This window comes from Salvelinus namaycush, chromosome 27 (genome assembly GCF_016432855.1).
Source record: "Salvelinus namaycush isolate Seneca chromosome 27, SaNama_1.0, whole genome shotgun sequence".
In the NCBI taxonomy this organism is placed as follows: Eukaryota; Metazoa; Chordata; class Actinopteri; order Salmoniformes; family Salmonidae; genus Salvelinus; species Salvelinus namaycush.
In genome coordinates this window covers 35,024,319-35,036,653 of record NC_052333.1, presented here as the reverse complement: position 1 = coordinate 35,036,653, position 12,335 = coordinate 35,024,319, and the positions used below count along the sequence as shown (strand labels likewise).

Below are 12,335 nucleotides of genomic sequence, written 5' to 3'. Positions count from 1 at the left end.
ACGGAGAAAACAAGGGGTAGCTTGTTCTCTACGTCGTCTGATTCTAGACATATCAGTCATCATCCCAGGGCCCTCCATCGAAGAGGTATTGACGAGCCAACTCTGAATATCCAAAGTTAAAAACTAATTTAAGGCGGTACTTACTGGTGTTAATCAGATCTCCTATCGCCACCTCTTCATCTTTCAATGTGACAGTAATTTCCCCTTTCTTCTTCACTCCAAAAACAAAATCCTCTTCTTTCAGTCACAGCCTCCTCTTTCACTCTGAACGTGTCTTCCTCTTCTTTCACTGTAACAGCCTCACCCACTACTTGTTTTTTAACTGTGACATCCTCTTCATCCTCCTCCTCTTTCACGACAATGTTCAGCCACAGAGCTTCTTTCTCCGTCCAGCAGACCACCTCTTCTTTAGCAGGAGGGGTGAACCTTAGTGAACTCATGTTCGGGGATGTTAGCTAGCTAGCTATCATTAGCGGCCAGACTAGTGCTAACTTACCCAGCCAGCTACTATAGCTGACTAATAAAAAAACACGTAATATTAAATTAAATAGGTTAACAAGTAGATATGATAGAAGTGTGTCTAAAACACACCGATAGCGTATAAACAGCTGGAATCTTTCGGCTATGTTGGCTAGCAAGCTACCGAGGTGGTTGACTAGCTGTTTATGAAGAACCGTCCACTAGATTATACGTCACGCTAGCAGCATCGCCTGAAAGACGCACATCGCCGTCTGGAGTGGGAAACGCAGTTGAGGATCATATTTTATTTTCAGACAAAGATTATATGGATTTAATTAAATAATACTATTATATTGAGACATACAAAGACAGGAATGTGTTGATTGATTAGTGCGAATAAAAAATGTTTACCACAGCATTTAAGGCTGTTTCATTAAGTCATACTAAATCTAAATAAGTAGCTAGCTACTGTAGGTCTATACTGCTCCTACATGGTGTAACAATACATCATGTAGATGTATATAATGAACAGACTAGGTCTATACTGCTCCTACATGGTGTAACAATACATCATGTAGATGTATATAATGAACAGACGAGGTTCTATCCTATTCTACTGTATCTTAGTCTATGTATTACTCATCTCATATGTATATACTGTATTCTATTCTATTCTACTGTATCTTAGTCTATGCTGCTCTGACATCACTCGCCCAAATATTTATATATTAATTCCATTCCTTTAGATTGTGTGTATTGTTAGATATTACTTGTTAGATATTACTGGACTGTTGGAGCTAGAAACACAAGCATTTTGCTACACCTGCAATAACATCTGCTAAACACGTGTATGTGACAAATAAAATGTGATTTGATATATAGAGGTCTGGTGTTAGAGATCATTCCACACTCTGTGTTCTACTACCCAGGTCTGGTGTTGGAGGTCATTCTACACTCTGTGGATCTCCTGCATGTATTTTCTGATTTTTCTGTATTTTCTGGACCACTTGACAGAGTATCTCTTGTCACATTGATCACAGCTATAAGGTTTCTATCCTGTGTGTGTTCTCTGGTGCTCTTTAAGGCTTTCTCCCTGAGAAAAGTTTTTCCCACATTGCTCACAGCTATATGACTGCTCTCCTGTGTGTGTTCTCTGGTGTGATACCAGGTTGCTTGACTGAGTAAAACTCTTGCCACACTGATCACAGCTATATGACTGCTCTCCTGTGTGTGTTCTCTGGTGTGATACCAGGTTGCTTGACTGAGTAAAACTCTTGCCACACTGATCACAGCCATAAGGCTTCTCACCTGTGTGTGTTCTCTGGTGTGTTTTCAGATTACTTGAATGAGTAAAACTCTTCCCACACTGATTACAGCTATAAGGCTTCTCTCCTGTGTGTGTTCTCTGGTGTCCTTTAAGGTGTCCTATCCGAGAAAAGCTTTTCCCACATTGCTCACAGCTATATGACTGCCCTCCTGTGTGTGTTCTCTGGTGTGATAGCAGCTTGCTTGACTGAGTAAAACTCTTTCCACAATGATCACAGCTATATGGCTTCTCTCCTGTGTGTGTTCTCTGGTGTCCTTTAAGGTATCCTATCCGAGAAAAGCTTTTCCCACATTGCTCACAGCTATATGGCTTCTCTCCTGTGTGTGTCCTCTGGTGTAATACCAGGTTTCTTGAATTAGTAAAACTCTTGCCACACTGATCACAGCTATAAGGCTGCTCTCCTGTGTGTGTTCTTTGGTGTGAAACCAGGTTGGTTGACCGAGTAAAACCCTTGCCACACTGATCACAGCTATATGGCTGCTCTCCTGTGTGTGTTCTCTGGTGTGATACCAGGCTACTTGACTGAGTAAAACTCTTGCCACATTGATCACAGGTATAAGGTTTCTCTCCTGTGTGTGTTCTCTGGTGTGATACCAGGTTGGTTGACTGAGTAAAAGTCTTGCCACACTGATCACAGCTGTAAGGCTGCTCTCTTGTGTGTGTTCTCTGGTGTGTTTTCAGATTACTTGATTTAGTAAAACTCTTCCCACATTGATCACAGCTATAAGGCTTCTCTCCTGTGTGTACTCGCTGATGTATTTTAAGTTTTGATGAAGATTTGCAATGTTTCCCACAGTCAGAGCAGCAGTGGGGTTTCTTTCCTGTGGGTCTCTGCTGGTGTTTCTTGAGGTGTTCTGATCTGGAGAGACTCTTCTCTGCCTCGTCAGCTTCATGATGTTGTTGAAGCTCCCCAGAGGACCCACGATAGTCCCGTCTCTCTCCTGTGTGAACGACAAAGTCAGACAGATGGTTAAAGGCCACAACAGCAGAAAACCACTGTTTATTTGAGGTAAAAGGTGATGCCCAGAGCATACCCATGAAGTTGTACAACAATTGACGTCTGTTAAATTATTTGACAATTAAGACAGTCAAGTTAGCAACAATCATATTTTGTCTTGTTTTCACATTAATAACTTATTTCTAGTTACCACTAAAGTTGTTGAAATCCTAAGCAGTGTGCCAGACGACCTTTGGTCTCCAACATAAGCCCCTTTCTGTGTTAGCTAAAATTGCAGCACGAGGTCAATGCACAAACAATTTGATTGCAGAAACTCCTCCCTGCTAATGAGGAAACCGCTAGTTATGGACGTAGTATATCTGCCTGGAGCAAAAATGGTGAGCAAAGATTTTAGTTTTTCTCAATGTATTCTGAATATTACAGCTCACTATCAGCGCAAGATCAGGAGTGCTACTCAAGGAAACTCACATTAAGATCTGTCGCTATTTACTAATTCACCACCGTGGGAGAAAACTCAGGGGAGTTCTCATAGGCTGACAGCAAAAATAGCCTCCATTTCCAGGTTGCTTATGAGTGCATTTCACATATCTTTTGGATTATAATTGTAACGCTCGTTTGAATGTCTTGATTAATATAATGTTTGTGTTATTGTTGCAAATAAACTGCTTTATACTTAACACTTCAACCAGTAAAATGCTCTTTGCCATCAGCCTGACAATGAGGGTTTGAACACCAAGTGTTTACAAATTGGCCCATAACTTCAGCTAACAATAACATAGACCTACTGTAGGACCCATAACTTCACCTAACAACAACATACACCTAGGACTATAAATCATTTAATATTTCAGGTGAAGCATGGAAACTAAAATGTCTTTGTCATGACATTTCATAACCTGATCACCAGATAATTTTGTGAATAATCCCACTAGGCTACTCTGTAATGTGTTGTCATTCTAAATGTCCTGAATAAAGGAAAATAGCTGTGTGTGTTGTACAATAGCCTATCCATCAAGGAACAGTTCTCTACACATTATGAGCTAAGTATCTCTGCGTGCAAACAGACTAACGAGACCCTACTGTAAATCGAGCAGATAATAACACATTATAAACATAAATTTGTTAGGGATGTTGGATCCAACGTGGAGCACGGCATAACTGTCTTTACCAGAGTAATGAATGAAGAAGCACATTTGACTGGCATGCAGAAAATGATTTCCTGGATCAGCTGATGATAGTTGAACATGTGACTGTAACTAAACAGCTACAGTATTAAGTATGATGTGTAATTATTGAAGAACCGCGTTTGGGTGTTGTGAATCAACTTAAGGTGACTCAGTTAGAACCATTGGATTTAGCAAACTCTGAAATGATTTAGGATTTCTGTGCCCATGAAAACTGTCTTCCCAGCGTAACATAAGGAGCCACTAAATGTTACGTAGTTAGAGTGCATTTCAGAAATCTGAATACAAAAAACTGTCCCACAGCAAGATCCAGTATTTAAGTTGAAGTTCATCATATGACAAGCGTAACGTTATGAGTATAACTATTGTTCTCTGAAGGAGGGAAACTAGGTACAACATACTATTAAATCCACACCTCGCTGGAAGCCTCACCTTCCACAGGTGATGAGCGTGAGAGTCGGATTTATTCCTTAAATTTAATACCGCACTTCACCGACCCAGGAAGTGGCGGGGCCAAACAGGTGTTGTACCTCGGTAGAAATGGTAAGATAAATTGGCACTTCAAATGGAAAAAGTTTGCAGATTTTACCGGAAACTTCAGGAGCATAACGTCAGAATTTACGAAGGCCAGCAGCAGGTCGGGAATTGGTTATTTTCTTCTGGTTATATTGATCTCTGGCTTAATCAAGTCATTTGTGTGTCTTAATTACTTAAACGCTTGAAGCATCAGTTCAGTTCAAGTTCCGCACATACAGTTGATTTTATTAAACACAGACAGTTGATTTTATTAAACACATACGGTTGATTTTATTAAACACATGGGGTGTGTCTATATGGAAAAATACACGTCATAACATTTCAACCAATCAATTGGTAGAAATAAAATACTATTTAAAAAAAAAAAATCTGGGACAGCCCTAGAACATACAACATACATGCATTCAAATCCCTTCCCTTTTTACACATTTTGTTACGTTACAGCTTTATTCTAAAATGGATTACATTTTTTTAAATGATCAATCTTCAGACAATACCTCATAATGACATCACAATACCCCATAAAAGTGAGAATGCTTGCATACCAGTGGTTGTATCTCTCTAGGTCATGCCTGTAGGTTACAGTAGGTTGTATCTCTCTAGGTCATGTCAGTAGGTTACAGTAGGTTGTAACTCTCTAGGTCATGTCAGTAGGTTACAGTAGGTTGTAACTCTCTAGGTCATGCCAGTAGGCTACAGAAGGTTGTATCCAAGTGGCTGTATCTCTCTAGGGCATGCCAGTAGGTTACAGTAGGTTGAATCCAAGTGGTTGTAACTCTCTAGGTCATGCCAGTAGGTTACAGTAGGTTGTAACTCTCTAGGTCATGCCAGTAGGGCTGCAGTAGGATACAGTAGGTTGTTTCCAAGTGGTTGTAACTCTCTAGGACATGCCAGTAAGCTACAGTAGGTTGTATCTATCTAGGTCATGCCAGTAGGTTACACTAGGTTGTATCCAAGTGGTTGTAACTCTCTAGGTCATGCCAGTAGGCTACAGTAGGTTGTAACTCTAGGTCATGCCAGTAGGTTACAGTAGGTTGTAACTCTCTAGGTCATGCCAGTAGGTTACAGTAGGTTGTAACTCTCTAGGTCATGCCAGTAGGCTGCAGAAGGTTGTATCCAAGTGGTTGTATCTCTCTAGGTCATGCCAGTAGGTTACAGTAGGTTGAATCCAAGTGGTTGTAACTCTCTAGGTCATGCCAGTAGGTTACAGTAGGTTGTAACTCTCTAGGTCATGCCAGTAGGCTGCAGTAGGTTGTAACTCTCTAGGTCATGCCTGTAGGCTACAGTAGGTTGTATCTCTCTAGGTCATGCCAGTAGGTTACAGTAGGTTGTATCTCTCTAGGTCATGCCAGTAGGTTACAGTAGGTTGTATCTCTCTAGGTCATGCCAGTAGGTTACAGTAGGTTGTATCTCTCTAGGTCATGCCAGTAGGTTACAGTAGGTTGTATCTCTCTAGGTCATGCCAGTAGGCTACAGTAGGTTGTATCTCTCTAGGTCATGCCAGTAGGCTACAGTAGGTTGTATCTCTCTAGGTCATGCCAGTAGGTTACAGTAGATTGTAACTCTAGGTCATGCCAGTAGGTTACAGTAGGTTGTATCTTTCTAGGTCATGCCAGTAGGTTACAGTTGGTTGTATCTCTCTAGGACATGCCAGTAGCTTACAGTAGGTTGTAACTCCAAGTGGTTGTATCTCTCTAGGTCATGCCAGTAGGTTACAGTAGGTTGTATCTCTCTAGGTCATGCCAGTAGGTTACAGTAGGTTGTATCTCTCTAGGTCATGCCAGTAGGTTACAGTAGGTTGTATCTCTCTAGGTCATGCCAGTAGGCTACAGTATGTTGTATCTCTCTAGGTCATGCCAGTAGGCTACAGTAGGTTGTATCTCTCTAGGTCATGCCAGTAGGTTACAGTAGGTTGTAACTCTAGGTCATGCCAGTAGGTTACAGTAGGTTGTATCTTTCTAGGTCATGCCAGTAGGTTACAGTCGGTTGTATCTTTCTAGGTCATGCCAGTAGGTTACAGTCGGTTGTATCTCTCTAGGACATGCCAGTAGCTTACAGTAGGTTGTAACTCCAAGTGGTTGTATCTCTCTAGGTCATGCCAGTAGGCTACAGTAGGTTGTATCTCTCTAGGTCATGCCAGTAGATTACAGTAGGTTGTATCTCTCTAGGTCATGCCAGTAGGCTACAGTTGGTTGTATCCAAGTGGAAACAATTATCAACCCAATGTGGAAAGTGTGGAATTTGGTCAACAACAAAATGAATGGCTTATTTGCTACGTGAAGTTTACTTGATCCAACAGAAGTTTCATAATGCTTAAGTTGTTATGTGGACACGTGACATACCGACAACTTTGATACAAAACACTATAGGAGTTGTCTCCAGATCGCTATGTGGACACGTGAAATTTTAAACAAAAAACGTTATTTAACTAGGCAAGTCAGTTAAGAACAAATTCTTATTTTCAATGACGGCGTAGGAACAGTGGGTTAACTGCCTTGTTCAGGGGCAGAACGACAGATTTTTACCTTATCAGCTCGGGGATTCGATCTTACAACCTTTCGGTTACTGGCCCAACGGTCTAAGCACTAGGCTGCCTGCCGCACCAGCAACTTTGATAAAAACACTATAGGAGTTATCTCCAGATCGCTATGCATATTCATGCTAGTAGCTTAGCATCTCTCTCCATTGAATACAGGCGGTTGACGACAACAACCCTCATAGAATATAAACAATAGATTACAATAATAAGATGTATCCACCAATCCAAAGACAGGATAGGCGGGAGCTAGACAACCCGCAGTGCCGCTTTGTGGACAACGACTCCCCTTGTTAGGGCAGAGACATCTTGACAGTATATCCATAATCTTTGGTGTAGCCAACCCGACTCTCGCATGGCACTATTGGGGGGCACGGTGTGTAGTAAAACATCACTACATTAAAATCACTACATGCCGTTCCCCCCAGTCTGCGGTCAGCAGATATATATATTTGAGAAGGGTGTATGTTAAGTCACTTTTTTGGAAACGGAACAGAGAAAACAAGGGGTAGCTTGCTCTCTACGTCGTCTGATTCTAGACATACCAGTCATCATCCCAGGGTCCTCCGTTGAAGAGGTATTGACTAGCCAACTCCGAATATCCAAAGTTAAAAACAAATTTAAGGCAGTACTTACTGGTGTTAATCAGATCTCCAATCTCATCCTCTTCATCTTTCAATGTGACAGTAATCTCTCCTTCCTTCTTCACTCCAAAAACTACATCCTCCTCTTTCCCTTCCTCTTCTTCTTTTACTGTAACATTCTCCTCCTCTTTCACTCTGAACGAGTCTTTCTCTTCTTCTTTCACTGTAACAGCCTCACCCCCAACTTCTTTTTTCACAGTAACGTCCTCTTCTTCCTCCTCCTCTTTCACGACAATGTTCAGCCCCAGAGCTTCTTTCTCCGTCCAGCAGACCTCATGTTCTTTAACAGGAGGGGAGTAGTTTAGGGAGCTCATGTTCGGGGATGTTAGCTAGCTAGCTATCATTAGCGACTAGGCTAGTGCTAACTTAACCTGTCAGCTACTATAGCTGACTAATTAAAAACAACGTAAATATTAAATTAAATAGGTTAACAAGTAGATACGACAGAAGTGTGTCTAAAACACAGTAGGTAATATAGACTGAAAGCGTATAAATAGCTTGAATCTTTCGGCTATGTTGGCTAGCAAGCTACCGAGGTGGTTGACTAGCTGTTTATGAAGAACCGTCCACTAGATTATACGTCACGCTAGCAGCATCGCCTGAAAGACGCACATCGCCGTCTGCTGACTGGAGTGGGAAACGCAGTTGAGGATCATATTTTATTTTCAGACAAAGATTATATGGATTTAATTAAATAATACTATTATATTGAGACATACAAAGACCTGAATGTGTTGATTGAGTAGTGCGAATATTTTTTTTTTATTACAGCACATTTAAGTCAGTTTCATTAAGTCAAACTAAATCTAAATAAGTAGCCAGCTACTGTAGGTCTTTGCTGCTCCTACATGGTGTAACAATACATCATGTGGGGCTTTAAGGCGATGCTGTTAGTGTGACGTATATTCTAGTGGACGGAACGCTTTTTTCAACAGCAGCAACAGTTAGTTAGCCATCTCGGTAGCTTGCTAGCCAAAATTGCTGAACCAATTAAGCTATTTCGACGCTTTAGTGTATATTAGCCACTGTGCTTTAAACCCACTTCTGTCGTCTAGTTTGTTATCCTATTTAATTTCATATTTACAGTGTTGTTGTTATTAATCAGCTAGCGGGCTGGTTAAGTTAGCATTAGCCTAGCTAGCTAACATCCCTGTTACGGAGTCTAGTTGATAGGTAATCGACTAGCTGGACTGTTCCCCAGACTCCACGCGTAGGGATTTGTACAATGCTTAACAAGGCTATTGAACTTGACATTGGTGTCTGTCTTTATTCCTTTATCCAACATATCATACTGAAACATGGTATCAGAAGTGGCTCGGAAAACACACGTTTGTTATTTTTGTAGCTAAGTACAGTATAGGTGCAGTTACGTTCCATATGCGAACACACGCCGTTTCCTACTCACAACACTGATCAACTCGTTGTTAGCTGGCTAGCTAGCATCACTACCTACCTCCATGACTGAAGGCAAAGAAATCTCCTATTCCATTGCTATGGCAGCGAACATTCCGCCACCAAATCACATGGTTCTCACATGGGGACTGGAATACTAATTGGGACAACTTCAGGGATGAATTCGAGGACTATGCGCTGGCGACCGGTCTACATGAGAAACCCAACGAGGTACAAGCGGCAACCCTGAGGAGTTTAATGGGCAGCGAATGCAGGCATATCTACCGGCACAATCTCACCCTCACGGCACGACAACAGTGTGATGCAAAGGCTATATTGGATGCATTGGAGAATTACTTCAAACCCGCCAGAAACGTAATTTACGAGCGGTTCGTTTTCGGAAGCTGCAAACAGGAAGAGGGTGAGTCAGTACACAACTTTGTAACCCGTTTGAGAGAGAAATCCGCCACTTGTGAATACGGGAGATTGAAAGATGAATTGATTCGTGACAAAATAGTACTGGGAATTGCAAATGAGAATACGCGCCGGCGTCTACTGAGAGAGAGAGGCTTAACATTAGTAACTGCCATCGAAATGTGCCGCACTGCTGAAGTCACTGACATGAGAATGAGAGCAATGGAAACGGAAACCCCACGCTCCGACGTTGATACTGTTCACGCTGTTGCTAGGCAGACATTCAGACAAAACCAATCGAGGCAGAGTAATTCACCACGAACGGTGAACACAGAGAGCCCCGTAGCATGTAAATACTGTGGGAATACACACACACGTGGCAAAGAGCACTGCCCTGCCTACGGAAAACCATGCAGAGCTTGTGGAACTAATAATCACTTTGCAAAAGTGTGTCTCAAAAGCAAAAGAAGGGTGAGTGAGGGCAAGATTCACTGTGTTGATGATGTTACTCAATGTTCAGAGCTGAACAGTGAAAGTGACATTTACATGCATGAATCCATTGGGGCTGTACACTCAAGAGGGAAGAAATGGTTTGTGACACTACGATTACACAACAAGCAACAACAATGTCAACTGGATTCGGGTGCTACATGCAACGTAATGAGCTACAAAGACAAAATCAATCTGGCACCTGACACACATCTATTGCCCAGCGATACTAGACTAAAGCTGTACTCAGGAGAACTAATGAGCTCTATGGGCACCTTTGAGACCGAATGTGTTATTCGGGGACGCAAACACAAGCTGGAGTTTGAGATTGTGAAAACCAGTCAAAATCCTCTCCTCTCAGGCTCTACATGCAAACGCCTGGGACTGATGCAGTTCACTGTACCAAATGACCTGCACATTGTGGATCATGTTCAGCAGATATGACGATGTATTCAACATGCCCGTTGAATCAGTGCCTGGGGAGGTACACTTTGAAGTGGATGAGAGCATCACTCCAGTCTAGTGTGCTCCTCGCAATGTGCCCATTGCAATGAAAGTGGCTGTGAAGGCCCAGCTGGACAAGTATGAGGCCGATGGCCACATGACATCTGTGACTGAACCAACTGACTGGATCAGCAATATGGTCATAGTGAAAAAAACAGAGAAGCTGAGGGTCTGCATCGACCCAAAGCATCTGAACCAAGCACTGAAACGATCCCACTACATCATGCCGACACTAGAGGATGTCCTCTATAAGCTTCCCAAGGCCAGGATTTTCACCTTGGTGGATGCCCGAGATGCATTCCTTCAATGCAAGCTGGACGAAGAAAGCAGCGTCATGACTACCTTCTGGACCCCCTGGGGTCGGAAACGCTGGCTCAAGCTCCCGTTTGGTGTCTCAGTGGCGCCTGAGGTATACCAACGCAAGCAGCACGAGTTACTGGCTGGGCTCAAGGGCATTGAACCCATCGCCGATGATATCCTGATCGTAGGCTGTGGTGAAACAGACGAAGAAGCAGAACGCGACCACGATGTGAAGCTCCTGGAACTGATGGAGCGCTGCCGATCAGTTAAGCTTCGTCTTGGCCTGAAGAAGCTGCAGTTCAAGGTGAAAGACGTCCACTTCCATGGCCACATTCTCTCGGCAAGAGGCCTGAAGCCAGACCCAGACAAGGTCCAAGCGATCCTCGACATGCCAAACCCGTCTGATGCAAAAGGAGTACAGCGTCTCATCGGCTTTGCAAACTATCTTGCAAAGTTCATGCCACACCTATCAGCAGTCTGTGAGCCTCTGCGCCGGTTGCTGGACAAAGACACACCATGGCACTGGCTACCCAAGCACGAGGCCGCAGTGCAGGAGATGAAATCTCTGGCTTCATCCATGCCAGTGTTGCGCTACTACGACGTCACGAAGCCTGTCACAATCCAGAGCGACTCTAGCCAAAGGGGACTTGGATGCTGCCTTATGCAGGAAGGCCAGCCCGTTGCGTTTGCCTCGAGAGCGCTCACCCCCACCGAACAAAACTATGCACAAATTGAGAAAGAGTGCCTCAGCATCTTCTTCTCCTGCCAGCGATTCCATCACTACTTATATGGTAGAGAGCTGGTCACTGCTGAAACTGACCACAAACCACTCATTACCATATTCAGTAAACCTCTCCTCAACGCGCCCAAGAGGCTTCAAAGCATGCTGCTGACTTTGCAAAACTACAGCCTGAAGGTCATTTACAAGCCAGGACCAGAGATGTACATCAGTGACACACTGAGCAGGGCAACAGCACAATGTACAGGTAGAGGCACTGCCTATCAGCGGCAGGCCATCTGTTCGCTACAGCAGGAACAACAAGATGTTCAACAGATCAATCAGGCAGACTACTTAAACGTCACAGATCACCGCCTAGCCCAGATCAGGCAACATACTGACAAGGACGAACACCTACAGTCACTGAAGTCCATGGCTCTCGCAGGTTGGCCATATCTGAAAGAGGAGACACCTTTCACAGTGAGAGAATACTGGACCTTTCGAGATGAGATCAGTGTGCAAAATGGCGTCTTGTTCAGAGGTCAGAAGGTCATTATTCCCAAATCACTACTTCCAGAGATGCTTACCCGCATACACTCCAGTCACGTTGGAGGTGACGCATGCTACCGCCAGGCACGTGAAACATTATACTGGCCAAACATGCAAGCAGAAATTAAAGACTTTGTCAGCAACTGTACCACATGCAACGAGTACGCTCATGAACAGCAAAAGGAAACCATGATGTCACACGAACTGCCCACAAGGGCCTGGCAAATCATCAGCATGGACTTATTCAGCCACAGACAAAAGGACTATCTTCTCATCGTTGATCATTACTCTGACTTTTGGGAAATTGAACTGCTCCCTGACTTG

The 12,335-nt window shown here is 43.2% G+C and overlaps 1 protein-coding gene across 1 annotated transcript in view; it reads right to left on the bottom strand.

Annotated features, from left to right (window-relative positions):
• Positions 1-1,237: 1,237 nt before the first annotated feature.
• LOC120022462 (zinc finger protein 271-like) overlaps positions 1,238-12,335 on the bottom strand; it is a 38,363-nt gene continuing 27,265 nt past the window's right edge. The window contains exon 2 of the mRNA XM_038966380.1: positions 1,238-2,532. Coding sequence (XP_038822308.1) covers positions 1,511-2,532 — 1,022 coding nt within the window. The 3' untranslated portion in view covers positions 1,238-1,510. The remainder of the gene's footprint in view (positions 2,533-12,335) is intronic.